We start from the raw sequence: 20960 nt of genomic DNA on the forward strand, positions 1-20960 counted from the left end.
CTTGGAGAGGAGTTGTAACCCAGACATTTCAGTAGTCCTGAGTGGGAATAACTTACGTTTATGGATTTATCCTCATTTATTTTCTTTTAGTAACTAAATATTCAGGGACTATACCATTTTTATAGCCTAACATTGTAGAAACGTCCAGCTATATCTAACATGATACTCATGATGACATCTTCTATCTGTCTCAGAGAGGAATACAGGAGCAGCCCAGCTAGTGTTTATGGATTGGATATATGACCTTCCAGAGGTTCTCACTCAGTCCCATTGTTGTTAGAAGTAGAATATTTATGGCCACCATAGATTATACCAGTGAACTCTAGGGGAACTCTTCCTCTATTCAACCTGCTGTTCAGTAGCTAGGGTCCGAACCATAGTAATAGTAACACTGGTAGCTGTCTTTCTGTCTCTTACTGTAGCTGCCTAAACTCAGCAAAAAAAGAAACGTCCTCTCACTGTCAACTGCATTTATTTTCAGCAAACTTAACTTGTGTAAATATTTGTATGAACATAACAAGATTCAACAACTGAGACATAAACTGAACAAGTTCCACAGACATGTGACTTACAGAAATGGAATAATGTGTCCCTGAACAAAGGGGGGGTCAAAATCAAAAGTAACAGGCAGTATCTGGTGTGACCACCAGCTGCATTAAGTACTGCAGTGCATCTCCTCCTCATGGACTGCACCAGATTTGCCCGTTCTTGCTGTGATATGTTACCCCACTCTTCCACCAAGGCACCTGCAAGTTCTCAGACATTTCTGGGGGGAATGGCCCTAGCCCTCACCCTCTGATCCAACAGGTCCCAGACGTGCTAAACGGGATTGAGATCCGGGCTCTTCGTTGGCCATGGCAGAACACTGACATTCCTGTCTTGCAGGAAATCACGCACAGAACGAGCAGTGGCAGGTGGCATTGTCATGCTGGAGGGTCATGTCAGGATGAGCCTGCAGGAAGGGTACCACATGAGGGAGGAGAATGTCTTCCCTGTAACGCACAGCGTTGAGATTGCCTGCAATGACAACAAGCTCAGTCCGTTGATGCTGTGACACACCGCCCCAGACCATGACGGACCCTCCACCTGCAAATCGATCCCACTCCAGAGTACAGGCCTCGGTGTAACGCTCATTCCTTCGACGATAAACGCAAATCCAACCATCACCCCTGGTGAGACAAAATTGCGACTCGTCAGTGAAGAGCACTTCTTGCCAGTCCTGTCTGGTCCAGAGACAGTGGGTTTGTGCCCATAGGCGACGTTGTTGCCTGTGATGTCTGGTGAGGACCTGCCTTACAACAGGCCTACAAGCCCTCAGTCCAACCTCTCTCAGCCTATTGCGGACAGTCTGAGCGCTGATGGAGGGATTGTGCGTTCCTGGTGTAATTCGGGCAGTTGTTGTTGCCATCCTGTACCTGTCCCGCAGGTGTGATGTTCAGATGTACCGATCCTGTGCAGGTGTTGTTACATGTGGTCTGCCACTGCGAGGACGATCAGCTGTCCATCCTGTCTCCCTGCAGCGCTGTCTTAGGCGTCTCACAGTACAGACATTGCAATTTATTGCCCTGGCCACATCTGCAGTCATGCCTAAGGCACGTTTACGCAGATGAGCAGGGACCCTGGGCATCTTTCATTGGTGTTTTTCAGAGTCAGTAGAAAGGCCTCTTTAGTATCCTAAGTTTTCATAACTGTGACCTTAATTGCCTACCGTCTGTAAGCTGTTAGTGTCTTAACGACCGTTCCACAGGTGCATGTTCATTAATTGTTTATGGTTCATTGAAAAAGCATGGTGTGTTTAAACCCTTTACAATGAAGATCTGTGAAGTTATTTGGATTTTTACGAATTATCTTTGAAAGACAAGGTCCTGAAAAAGGGACGTTTCTTTTTTTGCTGAGTTTATGTGTTGTGTACAGAGATGAGATAGTTAGCCTAGTGGTAAGAGTGGCAGTTAGCCTAGTGGACAAGGTAAAAATCTGGGATTCAATCTTGCAACCTTACGGTTAACTAGTCCAATGCTTTAACCACCTGCCTCACGAGGAGCCCGCCTGTTACGCGAATGCAGTAAGAAGCCAAGGTAAGTTGCTAGCTAGCTAGCTAGCTAGCATTAAACTTATCTTATAAAAAACAATCAATCAATCATAATCACTAGTTATAACTACACATGGTTGATGATATTACTAGTTTATCTAGCGTGTCCTGCGTTGCATATAATCGATGCAGTGCGCATTCGCGAAAAAGGACTGTTGTTGCTCCAACGTGTACCTAACCATAAACATCAATGCCTTTCTTAAAATCAATACACAGAAGTATATATTTTTAAACCTGCATATTTAGCTAAAAGAAATCCAGGTTAGCAGGCAATATAACCAGGTGAAATTGTGTCACTTCTCTTGCGTTCATTGCACGCAGAGTCAGAGTGTATGCAACAGTTTGGGCGCTGGCTCATTGCGAACTAATTTGCCAGAATTTTACGTAATTATGACATAACATTGGAGGTTTGCAATGTAACAGGAATAACGGGTGGATGCACCCGTTAGATAAATACGGAACGGTTCCGTATTTCACTGAAAGAATAAATGTTTTGTTTTCGAGATGATAGTTTCGGATTCGACATATTAATGACCTAAGGCTCGTATTTCTGTGTGTTATTATGTTATAATTAAGTCTATGATTTGATAGAGCAGTCTGACTGAGCGATGGTAGGCACCAGCAGGCTCGTAGCATTCATTCAAACAGCACTTTCGTGCGTTTTGCCAGCAGCTCTTCGCAATGCTTCAAGCATTGTTTATGACTTCAAACCTATCAACTCCCGAGATTAGGCTGGTGTAACCGATGTGAAATGGCTAGCTAGTTAGCGGGTGCGCGCTAATAGCGTTTCAAACGTCACTCGCTCTGAGACTTGGAGTAGTTGTTCCCTTGCTCTGCATGGTAATGCTGCTTCGAGGGTGGCTGTTGTCGATGTGTTCCTGTTTCGAGCCCAGGTAGCGGCGAGGAGAGGGATGGAAGCTATACTGTTACACTGGCAATACTAAAGTGCCTATAAGAACATCCAATAGTCAAAGGTATATGAATACAAATCGTATAGAGAGAAATAGTCCTATAATTCCTATAAAACTACAACCTAAACTTCTTACCTGGAATATTGAAGACTCATGTTAAAAGGAACCACCGCTTTCATATGTTCTCATGTTCTGAGCAAGGAACTTAAACGTTAGCTTTCTTACATGGCACATATTGCACTTTTACTTTCTTCTCCAACACTTTGTTTTTGCATTATTTAAACCAAATTGAACATGTTTCATTATTTATTTGAGGCTAAATTGATTTCATTTATGTATTATATTAAGTTAAACATAAGTGTTCATTCAGTATTGTTGTAATTGTCATTATTACAAATACATTTTAAAAACCGGCCGATTAATCGGTATCGGCTTTTTTTGGTCCTCCAATAATCGGTATCGGTATTGGCGTTGAAAAATCATAATCGTTCGACCTCTAGTCTTAATGACCGTACCACAGGTGCATGTTCATTCATTGTTAATGGTTCATTGAACAAGCATGGGAAACAGTGTTGAAACCCTTTACAATGAAGATCTGTGAAGTTATTTGTTTTTTAACAAATTATCTTTGAAAGACAGGGTCCTGAAAAAGGGATGTTTCTTTTTTTGCTGAGTTTAGGTCTAGTTAAAAGTCAGACAAACAGTATATACAGACGTGCTCAAATTTGTTGGCACCCTTACAGCTCGTTGAAATAATGCTTATTTCTTCCTGAAAAGTGATGAAATTAAAAGCTATTTTGTCATGTATACTTGCATGCCTTTGGTATGTCATAGAATAAAGCAAAGAAGCTGTGAAAAGAGATGAATTATTGCCTATTCAACAAAGATATTCTAAAATGGCCTGGACACATTTGTTGGTACTCCTTAGAAAAGATAAGAAATAATTGGATTATAGTAATATTTCAGGCTAATTAGTTTATTTAATTAGTATCACACATGTCTCCAATCTTGTAAATCAGTCATTCAGCCTATTTAAATGGAGAAAAGTAGTCACCGTGCTGTTTGGTATCATTGTGTGCACCACACTGAATATGGACCAGAGAAAGCAAAGGAGAGATTTGTCTGAGTAGATCAGAAAGGAAATAATAGACAAGCATGGTAAAGGTAAAGGCTACAAGACCATCTCCAAGCAGCTTGATGTTCCTGTGACAACAGTTGCAAATATTATTAAGAAGTTTAAGGTTCATGGAACTGTAGCCAACCTCCCTGGGTGCGGCCGCAAGAGGAAAATCGACCCCAGATTGAACAGAAGGAGAGTGCGAATGGTAGAAAAAGAACCAAGGATAACTGCCAAAGAGATACAAGCTGAACTCCAAGATGAAGGTATGTCAGTTTCTGATCGTACCATCCGTCACTTTTTGAGCGAAAGTGGGCTCCATGGAAGAAGACCCAGGACGACTCCACTTTTGAAAGAAAAACATAAAGCCAGACTGGAATTTGCTAAAATGTTGAGTCAAAACTGGAGCTTTTTTGGCAAGTCACATCAGCTCTATGTTCACAGACGGGAAAAAAGGAAGATTTCAAAGAAAAGAACACCATACCTACAGTGAAACATGGAGGCTGGGTTATGTTTTGGGGCTGCTTTGCTGCGCCTGACACCGGGTGCCTTGAATCTGTGCAGGGCACAATGAAATCTCAAGACTATCAAGGCATTCTGGAGTGAAACGTGCTGCCCAGTGTCAGAAAACTCTCTCTGTCACGTGTGCTCCCTCTCCGGCCTCTAGGTCACCAGGCTGCTCGTTATGGCGCACACCTGTCACCATCGTAACGTTCACCTGGACTCTATCACTTCCCTGATTACCTTCCCTATATATGTCACTCCCTTTGGTTCCTTCCCCAGGTGTTTCTGTTTCAGTTCCATGTCTGTGTGCTGTTAGCGTTTCTTGTTTTGTATTATGTTCCGTTTATTTTATTAAAATACTCACTCCCTGAACTTGCTTCCCGACTCTCAGCGCACAACGTTACAGAATGACGCCTCACCTAAAGGAAGCATCAGGGAGTGTTTTTTTTGTTTCGGTGGGAATGACGTCGGGTCCGGGAGCCGCTACAGGCTCTCATCCCTGAGACAGATCTCCAGGCTCCCCTGCTTCCTCCGGCTCGTCAGGCTCTCATGCCTCAGCCGGATCACCAGGTTCCCCTGCTTCCCCCGGCTCGTCAGGCTCTCATGCCTCAGCCGGATCACCAGGTTCCCCTGCTTCCCCCAGCTCGTCAGGCTCTCATGCCTCAGCCGGATCACCAGGTTCCCCTGCTTCCCCCGGCTTATCAGGCTCCCATGCCTCAGCCGGATCGCCAAGCTCCCCTGCCTCAGCCGGTCTGTCAGGTTCCCGCGCCCCAGCCGGCGACAGGTTCCCGCGCATCAGCAGGTGTGACCGGTCCGCTCCTGATCCCGAGATCGTCCCTTTGGTTGGCGTCCTGCGTCTCCTTCCCTATATATGTCACTCCCTTTGGTTCCTTCCCCAGGTGTTTCATGTCTGTGTGCTGTTAGCGTTTCATGTTTTGTATTATGTTCCGTTTATTTTATTAAAACACTCACTCCCTGAACTTGCTTCCCGACTCTTAGCGCACAACGTTACAGTCTCAGTTGCAGGTCATGGGTCCTCCAACAGGATAATGACCCAAAACACACAGCTAAAAGCACCCAAGAATGGATAGGAACAAAACATTAGACTATTCTGAAGTGGCCTTCTATGAGTCCTGATCTGAATCCTATCGAACATCTATTGAAAGAGCTGAAACTTGCCACCCGTCAAACCTCAGACAGCTGGAGCGGTTTGCTCAGGAAGAGTGGGCCAAACTACCTGTTAACAGGTGCAGAAGTCTCATTGAGAGCCACAGAAAACATTTGATTGCAGTGATTGCCTCTAAAGGTTGTGCAACAAAATATTAGGTTAAGGGTCTCGTAATTTTTGTCCATGCCATTTTCATTTGTTTTATTATTTACAATATTATGTTGAACAAAAAAATCTAAAGCAAAGTCTGATTTCTATTAAATATGGAATAACCAATGGTGGATGCCAATTACTTTTGTCAGTTTCAAGTTATTTCAGAGAAAATTGTGCATTCTTTGTTTTTTGTGGAGGAGTACCAACAAATTTGAGCACGTCTGTATGTAATATTGATGGTGATTGTCTCATAGAAACAGACCGTTGCACCCTGGAAACTGTGATTAGCGAGATCAGAGTTATAGATGATATGTGACTAATAATGTCTTGTCTGTCTGAACCTGACAATCCCCTCACAGGGAAAAAGGGTGGGTGATTGTATGTGCGTACATGTATGTGCACATGTGTGTTTGTGTACATGTTTGTTTGTGTACATGTGTGTGTTTGTGTACATGTGTGTTTGTGTACATATGTGTGTTTTAAGCATTAGACTATAAGGCCATGACATAACACAAACTACACTGAACAAAAATATAAACGCAACAGGCAACAATTTCAAAGGTTTTACTGAGTTACAGTTCATATGAGGAAATCAGTCAATTGAAATCAATTCATTCGGCCTTAATCTGTGGATTTCACATGACTGGGAATACAGATATGAATCTGTTGGTCACAGATACCTTCAAAAAAAAGTAGGGGCGTGGATCAGAAAACCAGTCAATATCTGGTGTGACCACCATTTGCCTCATGCAGCGTGACACATCTCCTTCGCATAGAGTTGATCAGGCTGTTGATTGTGGCCTGTGGAATGTCGTCCCACTCCTCTTCAATGGCTGTGCGAAGTTGCTGGATATTGACGGGAAGTGGAACACGCTGTCGAACACGTCGATCCATCCCAATCATGCTCAATAGGTGACATGTCTGGTGAGTATGCAGTCCATGGAAGAACTGGGACATTTTCAGCTTCCAGGAATTGTGTACAGATCCTTGCGACATGGGGCTGTGCGTTATCATGCTGAAACGTGATGATGGTGGTGGATGACTGTAACGACAATGGCCTCAGGATCTCATTACGGTATCTCTGTTCATTTAAATTGCCATTGATAAAATGCAATTGTGTTCGTTGTCCGTAGCTTATACCTGCTCATACCATAACCCCACCACCACCACCACCACCGCCACCATGGGGCACTCTGTTCACAACGTTGACATCAGCAAACCGCTCGCCCACATTAAGCCATACGATGTCTGCCATCGGTGAAGTTGAAACCGGGATTCATCCGTAAAGAGCACACTTCTGCCAGTGGCCATCGACGGTGAGCACTGAAGTCCACTGAAGTCAGTTTCGACACCGAACTGCAGTCAGGTCAAGATCCTGGTGAGGATGACGAGCATGCAGATGAGCTTCCCTGAAATGGTTTCTCACAGTCTGTGCAGAAATTCTTCGGTTGTGCAAACCTATAGTTTCATCAGCTGTCCGGGTGTCTGGTCTTAGACTATCCTGCACGTTAAGAAGCCGGATGTGGAGGTCCCTGTCTGGCGAGGTTACACGTGGTCTGCGGTTACACGTGGTCTGCGGTTCTGAGACTGGTTACACGTACTACCAAATTCCTTAAAATGACGTTGGAGGCGGCTTATGGTAGAGAAATGAACATTCAATTCTCTGAAACCAGCTCTGGTGGACATTCCTGCAGTCAACATGCCAATTGCACGCTCCCTCAACTTGAGACATCTGTGGCATTGTGTGTCAAAACTGCACATTTTAGAGTGGCCTTTTATTGTCCCCAGCACAAAGTGCACCAGTGTAATGATGCTACTGTTTAGTCAGCTTCTTGATATGCCACACCTGTCAGGTGGATGGATTATCTTGGTAAAGGAGAAATGCTCACTAATAGGCATGTAAACAAATTTGTGCACAACATTTTAGAGAAATAAACTTTTTGTGTGCAAGGACAATTTGTGAGATCTTTTATGTCAGCTCATGAAACATGGGACCAACACTTTACATGATGCGTTTATATTTCTGTTCAGTATATACAGTTGAAGTCGGAAGTTTACATGCACTTAGGTTTGATTCATTAAAACTCATTTTTCAACCATTCCACAAATTTCTTGTTAACAAACTGTAGTTTTGGCAAGTCGGTTAGGACATCTACTTTGTGCATGACACAAGTAATTTTTCCAACAATTGTTTACAGACAGATTATTTCACTTATAATTCACTGTATCCCAATTCCAGTGGGTCAGAAGTTTACATACACTAAGTTGACTGTGCCTTTAAACAGCATGGAAAATTCCAGAAAATTATGTCATGGCTTTAGAAGCTTCTGATAGGCTAATTGACATAATTTGAGTCAATTGGAGGTGTACCTGTGGATGTATTTCAAAGCCTACCTTCAAACCCAGTGCCTCTTTGCTTGACATCATGGGGAAATCAAAAGAAATCAGCCAAGACCTCAGAAAAATTATTGGAGACCTTCACAAGTCTGGTTCATCCTTGGGAGCAATTTCCAAACGCCTGAAGGTACCACGTTCATCTGTACACACAATAGTACACAAGTATAAACACCATAGGACCACGCAGCCGTCATACCGCTCAGGAAGGAGACGCGTTCTGTCTCCTAGAGATACTTTGGTGCGAAAAGTGCAAATCAATACCAGAACAACAGCAAAGGACCTTGTGAAGATGTTGGAGGAAACACGTACAAAAGTATCTATATCCACAGTAAAACGACTCCTATATCGACATAACCTGAAAGGCCGCTCAGCAAGGAAGAAGCCACTGCTCCAAAACCACCATAAAAATGCCAGACAACATTTTTCAACTGCACATTTGGACAAAGATGGTACTTTTTGGAGAAATGTCCTCTGGTCTGATGAAACAAAAATAGAACTGTTTGGCCATAATGACCATCGTTATGTTTGGAGGAAAAAGGGGGGAGGCTTGCAAGCCGAAGAACACCATCCCAACCGTGAAGCACGGGGGTGGAAGCATCATGTTGTGGGGGTGCTTTGCTGCAGGAGGGACTGGTGCACTTCATAAAATAGATGGTATCATGAGAAAGGAAAATTATGTGGATATATTGAAGCAACATCTCAAGACATCAGTCAGGAAGTTAAAGCTTGGTCGCAAATGGGTCATCCAAATGGACAATGACCCCAAGCATACTTCCAAAGTTGTGGCAAAATGGCTTAAGGACAACAAAGTCAAGGTATTGGAGTGGCCGTCACAAATCCCTGACCTCAATCACATAAAATAAAATAAATAAATCTCTCTACTATTATTCTGACATTTCACATTCTTAAATAAAGTGGTGATCCTAACTGACCTAAGACAGGGAATTTTTACTAGGATTAAATGTCAGGAATTGTGAAAAATTTAGTTTGAATCTATTTGGCTGAGGTGTATGTAAACTTCCGACTTCAACTGTATTTACAGTGTAAGATTGTATTGGTTAGTCCAGCAGTGAGTAGGATAGACAGAGAGAGGAAGCTGTAGCTGTGCTCTTTAGGTGAACTATATTGAGCAGAGGTTGAACATCTCCCTCTCCTCACATCCCCCTCTCCTCTTCTGTCCTCTCTGGCCCCTGTGTGGGTCCACCAGCTGTGTCCCCATCGCCTTGGCAACCACATCCCATCATCTCCATCCGTTATTCTCCTCTCCAGACACGAGGTCTGGCCACACATCTCATGGTGTTTACACCTCTATTGCCTTAGTCACAGGAGGCTTATCATTTGGAAGGACAGCCACACAAGACTAGTATAGCCTTGTGTACATTGTTCTATCTTTAAAGATGCATATGGTGTTTATATGTCTACTGCCATTTTTATTTAGCCCGAGGCTAAATAAGCCAGGTAGGTCATTTAGAGAGGACAGGAGGAGAGGAGAGAACAGGACAAGGACATCACAGGAGAGTAGAGGACAGGAGGGGAGAAGGAGAGGACAGAGGGGACGGGGTTGGGAAGTCAGAGTGCTAGTTAATTAATACTGTTAATAGTGTTGTAATTACAGCCGGCCACCTCTTTCCACTCCTCCCCCTACCCTCCTCACTGTGAGTTGCTGATTTTTACAACTCATTGTTAAAGTGGTTGTAATGAGTCTCCCTCCCCCTGATTCTTGTCCTAGTCTAGAGGGGAGTGGGAGTGGGAGTGGGTTGTCACAGGTCTGGGTGAGTAAGGAGAGTATTGGACTGAACACCACTCATTCTTGCTTCACTTGTTTAATTTGTTGTAACCAAAGTTGTTAGGGAGGATGGTGACGTCCTGGTTACCAGGCAATAATCTGTCATTTGTGGGGGTGAGGGAGACTGACATACAGAGTACGTGGGAATTAGCTGAGATTGAGTTGGGGGGGTTTATTTATACAACAGGATTACAGTAATGTCATTGAGCAGATGGGATTTTGTGTGTGTGTGGGTGTGTGTGCGTGTGTGTGTGCTAGCACTGACTTTGCTGATAGCACATTTATTGATGAAAAATATATCTACTATGACTGAGATATGTGGTTCTCCCACTTAGCTATCGTGAGATGAATGTACTAACTGTAAGTCGCTCTGGATAAAAGTGTCTGCTAAATGACTCAAACGTAAATGTGTGTGTGTGTGTGTGTGTGTGTGTGAGAGAAAATGGGGAGGGCTGTCTGGGGAGGCCAGGTGCAGTGTAATCAGATCAGTCAGTGCTGAGTATTGAGGTGAGTTGGAGATATAGACTACACTACGTAAGGCAGAGTAGTCCACAAACTTCAGGCGTTAGAGTCGCGTGTCTGAGTCGAGGCTAACAGACTTTATTACAGATATTTGTATCACCCATGTTGGAGCGATAATTTAGGCGTGCCACACGACGGAACCACGGCACGCCGGCAGGTACAATGACGTTGCTCGGTCGCCACCCATAACACAAACACGCTGCGCAGCCGCTCTTGCTGTACCGCTTACTACAAACACACCCCTTTACGCACACACATTCACACACTCTCTCTCACACACACACACACACACACACACACACACACACACACACACACACACACACACACACTCTGAGTGACGTCAGAGCAGGGAATTTCCACGCCAGCCATATAAGAGGCTGAGGCTCAGACAGGCATCACAAACGCTGTGTCACTGACTGGCTGCTTGCTTTACTACCACTCTCTCTCTCTGTCGTTCTCCCTCTCTCTGTCAGTCTCCCTCTCTCTGTCGTTCTCTCTCTCTCTCTGTCGTTCTCTCTCTCTCTCTGTCGTTCTCTCTCTCTCTGTCGTTCTCTCTCTCTCTCTGTCTTCAACATGAACTCGTTCTCTTTATTTTTGTGATTTGAGCTTTTTCTTTGACTAAATGGCTGTTTAAAATGTTTTTACACTTCTCTCAAAAGAGATTGTCAGTAAACCTGTGTAACTAACAACAATGAATCCAGGTCAGCCCATATACATCGTCGCTACAGTTGCCTGGCACTCTGTGAAGCTTGGAAATTACAACGGCCAACCCCAGATACAACTTTGTTCAATAGTTGGCTGGCATTCAGAGGCACATTACTAGTGTCAGTGAAAGCTAAATCGGGAGCATATTTTACCTGCGTCTGAGACGGTACTAGCAGATCTCGCTCCCTTTAAACCGACATAAACAAAACACCCCCCCCCCCCCCCCCCCCCCCCCCCCCCCCCCCCCAGACCTCCTAAATATGATCTGTATGTTCATCTCGTAGGGTAAGTTTCCTAAAAGAGAACAACTCAGAATGGAGAGGAAGTTATTTTATTGTACAACCTTGGGGGTTATTTAGTCTATCAGAATGATACAAATTAGGCAGTGTGTTTACTTTAATTTTACTTGAACTTTTGTCAATGACCTGTGCAACACAAAGTGTTCACACGGTACAAAAATATGTTTCATATTCTACCTTGTGTTACGTTTTTACAAATTTCCATAAATTTGCACAATTCAGAAATGTTTGCTATATTACGTCAGTGTGTGTGGATCTTGAGTCAGCATGTTTAAATGGCTGTGGTGCTATGTAAGTGTCTGTTCCCCGGTACACAGAGAGAGAGAGAGAGTGTGTGTGTGTGCGTGCCTGCGTGCGTGTGTCCGTGAGTGTGTGTGCACTGTGCACTGTAGTCCAGTCCAGTTATTGCAGGCAGCCCTGACACAGATGGTCTTCAGCTATACCACATACCAGAGGCATTGTTTAGGGAAGCCGAGCTCAAGGAGATAATTGACAGCCATAGAGAGGTCCCATCCCCCAGTCCACCTTCCGTCTATCTCTCTCATTCTCTCTCTTTCTCTGTGTTATTCTCACTAACTCGATATATGGCTGCATGTGCAAGCAAGCATACACAGACCCCCCTCCCTCTCTCTCGCTCTCTCGCTCTCTCTCTCTTTCACCCTAGCAGCAGAGCTCAGGCTGGCCGCTGATTGGTTGCTTGACTCTCTTTGTGTGCGGTGTGTAGCGTGACGTTTCGCCGGCCGTGTGTGTGCGTGTGTTCATGCGAGTGTATTGTTGAAGAGGGGGTGGGGGGGAGTATTCACATCACGAGTGCAGTTAGTTTTACTCGATGGAAAGACTGAGAAAGAGAGGAGGGGGGTTTAAAGAAAGGAGAAGGAATGGGGGGAGGTAGTGCGTAGAGCAGCAGTGAAAACGATCACAGAGGCTGGATTTGGAAAAAAATCCTCACTCGTGTGTGTGTGTGTGTGGTAGACCTATTAACATAGGGGAACGAGGGAGGGAGGGAGGGAGGGAGGAAGGGAGAGAGAGAGGGAGGGAGGGAGGGAGGGAGAGAATGTGTGTGTACTAGGGCTAATGTAAAACAGGATTAAAAACACAAGATGGCTTCCTGAATGGGTTGGAGCACAGACTAGAGAGAGCGAGAGAGAGAGTGATAGTAGAGGTTAGACGAGAGGGAGCTCGAGTCTTCTGATGGGGATACGGCCATCCGACGGAGAGAGAGAGCAGCACACCAAGACAGATTGGCACACTGGGTAAATATTAATTACCAGGCAGAATGCCGGACAGGGACACAGAGAGCCGGGAGAGAGAGAGGGGAGTCTGTGGGGTTTATTTGAGATAGAGGAGAGGGGGGTGGAGAGACCAGGAGGGTTAGCTGGAGACAAAACACTGCCGGCACTCTAAACAGCTAGAAGTGGTTAGAGGGGCATATCCAATGTACACTGCTGCTATTCTGTGTTCATTATTTCAGGACTTCAATTATTACTGCTGTTACTGTTACAACCCCTTTGTAGTGTATTGTAGTTGATTCTTTAAACGTGTTATTATCATCGTATTGACAGTAATCTATACACGAATAATGTATATGAATTATAAAGACGTTATAATGCATGACCATTTACAGAAATATTGTATATGTATATGTTGTCATGGGGATATTCAAAAGGCACATTGCTACAATCGTGAATAGAGGCTATCCTCCTCGTTCATGATGCATTACATAATTCCATCATTAAAATAGAATCCTTGCTCTCTCACCGTCTCTCACACTCGCTCATAGCAGTGGGGAAGCGCCGGCTTGGTTTGCCATTTGAAGGCAAATAGAAGTGATACGTGTTAGGGTCCTTCCCTGTCAGGAGGAGAGAATATGAGAAGGGGATCATATAGACGGGGTATTCTTTAGGCGCTCATGTTGTCTGAATTGACACGTCTCTTTGGAAAGCTCTTGTCGCATTGTTCGATTGATTGTTATTCTCCCCCCATTTCTCTCCCTCCCTCCCTCTCTCTCTCTCCTCCCTTTCTCACTCTCCTGAATGGCTGGAAAGGTGGGACATATTGAGGACTACAGTAAAGCCTGGTCGGTAAAGCCCAGTCTGGCAACAGAGGTAAGAGGAAGACTCCACCTGGGGCAGATACCGTGGAGACAGAGCTACTCTTTCAGACGGCGTATTATGTGCTGTGTTTCTGGGTTATTAGTGGGATTGGAGGGCTTCAGTCCTCGTGTTACTGCAGTGGGGGGGAGGGGGAACTGACAGATACACTGACTGGGCTGTCATCTGTCTGCGATTTCCCCGTGTGTCTGTTCTGTTTGTCTTGGTTTAAAAGAGAGAAGAGTAGTTGGAGGCTTGCAGACATTAGAAGGGAGGAAGGGCATATAGTGCTGCAGAAACCGGTGTCTGTGACGTTGTGTTGTGTGGTGTGTGGTGGTGTGTGTGTGTGTGGTGTGTGTGTGTGTGTGTGTGTGTGTGTGTGTGTGTGTGTGTGTGGTGTGTGTGGTGTGTGTGGGTGTTGTGTGTGTGTGTGGTGTGTTTGTGTGTGTTTTGTGTGTGTGTGTACGCGTGCACTTATATCAGGGAGCTTTACACTAGCCCTTGATCAACAAACAGACGACAGTAAATAGACATCCACATGTCATCTGTCTTTGGCGCTCACGGCGGTGACCACGCTGTGTGGTTTGTGTTCAGAGTTGTCTGAGCTCCATGCTCACAGGAGAGGAGAGGCCTTTAAAGGAGGCGTGAGAACAGACTTATACTGTAGCGCGGTGCAGTGTGTAGTTAGTTAGTTATCTTCCCCCTCTAGCTGGCTGCTAGCTCAGAGCGCAGGCTTTATCTGGCGGCTGCGTTTTGTGCTAGGTTGTTGTGATTAACTGGCAGGCGGCGAGGCTGGGCCGGCGTTTAAAGCGTCCGGGCTGGCGGCGATTGGGCAGATCCAGGCATGTGATGAAGAGGCGGGCCAGCGAGAGGAGGAGATGAGAGAAGGGAGGAAGAGGTGGAACCGTACCCACAGGGTCCCGGAGCCGGGGAGCTCTCAGAGTCAGAAGTCAGCCGAGGGAGTAAAAGTTAGTGGGTCAGACAGACAAGCATGGCCACATGTTTATCTGGCTGTGGTGTGTGTGTGTGGGGTGTGTGTGTGTGTGTGTGTGTGTGTGTGGTGTGTGTGTGGTGGTGTGTGTTTTGTGTGTGTGTGTGTGTGTGTGTGGTGTGTGTGTTGTGGTGTTTGTGGTGTGTATACTATAGTAACCTCTAGCACGTGGCCTCTAAGTGCTGGCGCGCTGCTGTTCTCTGGTCTGCCAAGTCGTGGCACGCTTGTGTGTTTATATACGAGGTGAATCTCTGAGCTATGGGTTCAGACGGAGGATTTCATCCATGCTGTCGCTGAACTGGCAATCTGTTTATAGAGACTGGCATAGCTAATCAATGTCCAGTATTCTGACGTATGTCTTGTTTTTGAATGGATTCTTTCATTGTAAGATTGGTTGTCAAAGTTGAGTTTTGGCATGTTGATGATCAGTTGAATATGAGGAAGTAGATTCAAATTTAGCCGTAGGCTTTTCTTGTTGCGCTAATGATCTTCACGGTTTCAGTTATACATGTTCAGACAGTCAGGGAATTGGTTGTCATGCTACTTTTGAACTCAGTGAACTTACTAAGGTCCAAGTGCTGACACATACTTCTCATCAGCTAAGGCTGTTGGTCACCATCTGTTGTTGTCATGATTCAAGCATCATTCTGGAAAATAGTCAAGACTGGCTCATACATCCACACAAACAACGCCCTGTTGAAGAAGCACTCTATAAAAATCAAGTTTTCACTCTTTAATTCTCCAGTGTACACATACAATATACAAATATATATATATAGTTGAAGTCGGAAGTTTACATACACTTATGTTGGACTCATTAAAAATCGTTTTTCAACCATTCCACAAATTTCTTGTTAACAAACTATAGTTTTGGCAAATCGGTTAGGACATCTATTTAGTGCATGACAAGTAATTTTCCAACAATTGTTTACAGACAGATTAGTTCACTTATAATTCACTGTATCACAATTCCAGTGGGTCAGAAGTTTACATACACTAAGTTGACTGTGCCTATATCGACATAACCTGAAATGCTGCTCAGCAAGGAAGAAGCCACTGCTCCAAAACCGGCATAAAAAAGCCAGACTACGGTTTGCAACTGCACATGGGGACAAAGATCGTACTTTTTGGAGAAATGTCCTCTGGTCTGATGAAACAAAAATAGAACTGTTTGGCCATAATGACCATCGTTATGTTTGGAGGAAAAAGGGAGATGCTTGCAAGCCAAAGAACACCATCCCAACCGTGAAGCACAGGGGTGGCAGCATCATGTTGTGGGGGTGCTTTGCTGCAGGATGGTCTGGTGCACTTCACAAAATAGATGGCATCATGAGAAAGGAAAATGATGTGGATGTATTGAAGCAACATCTCAAGACATCAGTCAGGAAGTTAAAGCTTGGTCGCAAATGGGTCTTCCAAATGGACATTGACCCCAAGCATACCTCCAAAGTTGTGGCAAAATGGCTTAAGGACAACAAAGTCAAGGTATTGGAGTGGCCATCACAAAGCCCTGACATCAATCCTATATAACATTTGTGGGCAGAACTGAAACAGCGTGTGCTAGCAAGGAGGCCTACAAACCTGACTCAGTTACACCAGCTCTGTCGGGAGGAATGGGCCAAAATCCACCCAACTTATTGTGGGAAGCTTGTGGAAGGCTACCCAAAACGTTTGACCCAAGTTAAACAATGTAAAGGCAATGCTACCAAATACTAATTGAGTGCATGTAAACTTCTGACCCACTGGGAACGTGATGAAATAAATCATTCTCTCTACTATTATTCTGACATTTCACATTCTTAAAATAAAGTGGTGATCCTAACTGACCTAAGACGGAATTTGTACTAGGATTAAATGTCAGGAATTGTGAAAAACTGAGTATAAATGTATTTGACTCAGGTGTATGTAAACTTCCAACTTCAACTCTATATATGATGTATACATTTTAAGTATACACTGCTGTTTTCTAACATTTAGTTTCAGCTCTAGTAGTAGCTCTTCAGGAAACACTAGAGCAACGTGAGCGGTTACAACAGACTGTGCTGGCGTGATTTCTCTTCTCTTCATACGCAGTTATTTCCTTTTCAATCATCAAATGTGCACTTGCACCATGCGCAAATACACGTAGACTGTTTACCGGAAAGGTAGATGGAGCAAAGACATGAATTAGTCATTGTGTTTCTGATTACAAATGGAAAGTACAGCGCTAGCAGGTTTGGTTGAACCGTGCTGTGTCCCAAATGACAACCTACTCCTATGGGCCCTAGTCAAACACTAGCTATGTAAGGAATAAGGTGCCATTTGGAACACAGCCATGTTGTGGAATCCCCACCCTCGATTAGATTAGAAAGGGTTAACCGTGACCTAGTTTATGTGGTAACAGTGAGTGGCAGATGACATCACTGTAATTTGAGCTGTGACGAGATGGGTTGCATGTGTGCATGGGGGGGGGGGGGGTAGCAGTGTCTGTAGGTGTAGTATTTACAGAAGGCGTGCGGTGTTCCAGGTTAGTTACATTCAGGGTCTTTTTGTCGTTGTTGACCTGTCACTGAATACGGTTACATGCACACAATAATGCGATTACTGTGGATGATCAGATTAATATAATAGTTCAATTTAAACATTAACATGCTTTGCAAAAAAAAAAAAAATCTATTTCCCCAATAATCCTGTTTACATGGACATATCTGAAATCAGGCTACCTGATGGGACTCTGATAAATGCAGAAAATCGCTCAATCAAAAATAAACGTTCCACTACAGCGACCATGTTATTTTTGGGAAGCGTATTTGATTCTGAGTTCGGACATATAAAGTTTGTATGTGAAAACTACTTCTAAGACGCATACATTCAGTTTTTCTGAACTCATTTCATACATTCAGTTGTTCTGAACTCACTTCATACATTCAGTTGTTCTGAACTCACTTCATACATTCAGGAACTTCACTTCATTCATTCAGTTGTTCTGAACTCACTTCATACATTCAGTTGTTCTGAACTCACTTCATACATTCAGTTGTTCTGAACTCACTTCATACATTCAGTTGTTCTGAACTCACTTCATTCATTCAGTTGTTCTGAACTCACTTCATACTTCAGTTGTTCTGAACTCACTTCATTCATTCAGTTGTTCTGAACTCACTTATACATTCAGTTGTTCTGAACTCACTTCATACATTCAGTTTGTTCTGAACTCACTTCATACATTCAGTTGTTCTGAACCACTTCATTACATTCAGTTGTTCTGAACTCACTTCATACATTCAGTTGTTCTGAACTCACTTCATACATTCAGTTGTTCTGAACTCACTTCATACATTCAGTTGTTCTGAACTCACTTCATACATTCAGTTGTTCTGAACTCACTTCATACATTCAGTTGTTCTGAACTCACTTCATTCATTCAGTTGTTCTGAACTCACTTCATACATTCAGTTGTTCTGAACTCACTTCATACATTCAGTTGTTCTGAACTCACTTCATACATTCAGTTGTTCGAACTCACTTCATACATTCAGTTGTTTCTGAACTCACTTCATACATTCAGTTGTTCTGAAACTCACTTCATTCATTCAGTTGTTCTGAACTCACTTCATACATTCAGTTTGCTGAACTCACTCTACATTCATTTTCTGAACTCACTTCATACATTCAGTTGTTCTGAACTCACTTCATACATTCAGTTGTTCTGAACTCACTTCATACATTCAGTTGTTCTAACTCACTTCATGCATTCAGTTTCTGAACTCACTTCATTCATTCAGTTGTTTCTGAACTCACTTCATCATCAGTTGTTCTGAACTCACTTCATACATTCAGTTGTTCTGAACTCACTTCATACATTCAGTGTTGTTCTGAACTCACTTCATACATTCAGTGTGTCTGAACTCACTTCATTCATTCGTTGTTCTAACTCACTTCATACATTCAGTGTTTCTGAACTCACTCATTCATTCAGTTGTTCTGAACTCACTTCATACATTCAGTTGTTCTGAACTCACTTCATACATTCAGTTGTTCTGAACTCACTTCATACATTCAGTTGTTCTGAACTCACTTCATACATTCAGTTGTTCTGAACTCACTTCATACATTCAGTTGTTCTGAACTCACTTCATACATTCAGTTGTTCTGAACTCACTTCATACATTCAGTTGTTCTGAACTCACTTCATACATTCAGTTGTTCTGAACTCACTTCATACATTCAGTTGTTCTGAACTCACTTCATCATTCAGTTGTTCTGAACTCACTTCATTCATTCAGTTGTTCTGAACTCACTTCATGCATTCAGTTGTTCTGAACTCACTTCATGCATTCAGTTGTTCTGAACTCACTTCATGCATTCAGTTGTTCTGAACTCACTTCATACATTCAGTTGTTCTGAACTCACTTCATGCATCAGTTGTTCTGAACTCACTTCATACATTCAGTTGTTCTGAACTCACTTCATACATTCAGTTGTTCTGAACTCACTTCATACATTCAGTTGTTCTGAACTCACTTCATTCATTCAGTTGTTCTGAACTCACTTCATACATTCAGTTGTTCTGAACTCACTTTCATTCATTCAGTTGTCTGAACTCACTTCATACATTCAGTTGTTCTGAACTCACTTCATTACATTCAGTTGTTCTGAACTCACTTCATGCATTCAGTTGTTCTGAACTCACTTCATTCATCAGTTGTTCTGAACTCACTTCATGCATTCAGTTGTTCTGAACTCACTTCATTCATTCAGTGTTCTGAACTCACTTCATGCATTCAGTTGTTCTGAACTCACTTCATACATTCAGTTGTTCTGAACTCACTTCATGCATTCAGTTGTTCTGAACTCACTTCATGCATTCAGTTGTTCTGAACTCACTTCATGCATTCAGTTGTTCTGAACTCACTTCATACATTCAGTTGTTCTGAACTCACTTCATACATTCAGTTGTTCTGAACTCACTTCATTCATTCAGTTGTTCTGAACTCACTTCATGCATTCAGTTGTTCTGAACTCACTCATACATTCAGTTGTTCTGAACTCACTTCATACATTCAGTTGTTTCTGAACTCACTTCATTCATTCAGTTGTCTGAACTCACTTCATACATTCAGTTGTGTCTGAACTCACTTCATACATTCAGTTGTTCTGAACTCACTTCATACATTCAGTTGTTCTGACTCACTTCATACATTCAGTTCTGAACTCACTTCATTCATTCAGTGTCTGAACTCACTTCATACATTCAGTTGTCTGAACTCACTTCATACATTCGTTGTTCTGAACTCACTTCATTACATTCAGTTGTCTGAACTCACTTCATACATTCAGTTGTTCTGAACTCACTTCATCATTCACTTCATACATTCAGTTGTTCTGAACTCACTTCATACATTCAGTTGTTCTGAACTCACTTCATACATTCAGTTGTTCTGAACTTCACTTCAACATTCAGTTGTTCTGAACTCACTTCATACATTCAGTTGTTCTGAACTCACTTCATACATTCAGTTGTTCTAACTCACTTCATACATTCAGTTGTTCTGAACTCACTTCATACATTCAGTGTTCTGAACTCACTTCATACATTCAGTTGTTCTGAACTCACTTCATACATTCAGTTGTTCTACCACTTCATAATCAGTTTTCTGAACTCACTTCATACATTCAGTTGTTCTGAACTCACTTCATACATTCAGTTGTTCTGAACTCACTTCATACATTCAGTTGTTCTGAACTCACTTCATACATTCAGTTGTTCTGAACTCACCTTTCATCTCATTCAGTTGTTCTGAACTCACTTCATACATTCAGTTGTTCTGAACTCACTTCATACATTCAGTTGTTCTGAACTCACTTCATTCATTCAGTTGTTCTGAACTCACTTCATACATTCAGTTGTTCTGAACTCACTTCATACATTCAGTTGTTCTGAACTCACTTCATACATTCAGTTGTTCTGAACTCACTTCATACATTCAGTTGTTCTGAAACTCACTTCATACATTCAGTTGTTCTGAACTCACTTCATACATTCAGTTGTTCTGAACTCACTTCATTCATTCAGTTGTTCTGAACTCACTTCATTACATTCAGTTGTTCTGAACTCACTTCATACATTCAGTTGTTCTGAACTCACTTCATGCATCCAGTTGTTCTGAACTCACTTCATACATTCAGTTGTTCCTGCAACTCACTTCATACATTCAGTTGTTCTGAACTCACTTCATACATTGT

The 20960-nt window shown here is 43.0% G+C and overlaps 1 protein-coding gene across 3 annotated transcripts in view; it reads left to right on the forward strand.

The window, feature by feature from the left end:
• Positions 1 to 20960, forward strand: part of LOC111974813 (methylcytosine dioxygenase TET3-like) — a 61711-nt gene that overhangs the window by 5487 nt on the left and 35264 nt on the right. The window contains exons 1-2 of one of the 3 annotated variants that reach the window (XM_024002823.2): positions 12817 to 12907; positions 13700 to 13759. The exons of 1 other annotated variant lie outside the window; for it this stretch is intronic. Coding sequence is in view for 1 of the 2 variants with exons in the window: in XM_024002821.2 (XP_023858589.1) it covers positions 13700 to 13759 (60 nt within the window). In the remaining variant the exon portion in view is untranslated. Of the gene's footprint in view, positions 1 to 12816; positions 12908 to 13699; positions 13760 to 20960 lie in introns of those variants that run through there. One more of the 3 variants, XM_024002821.2, reaches the window with a different exon arrangement.

The sequence above is a fragment of the Salvelinus sp. IW2-2015 genome, linkage group LG15 (assembly GCF_002910315.2).
Source record: "Salvelinus sp. IW2-2015 linkage group LG15, ASM291031v2, whole genome shotgun sequence".
NCBI lineage: Eukaryota > Metazoa > Chordata > Actinopteri > Salmoniformes > Salmonidae > Salvelinus > Salvelinus sp. IW2-2015.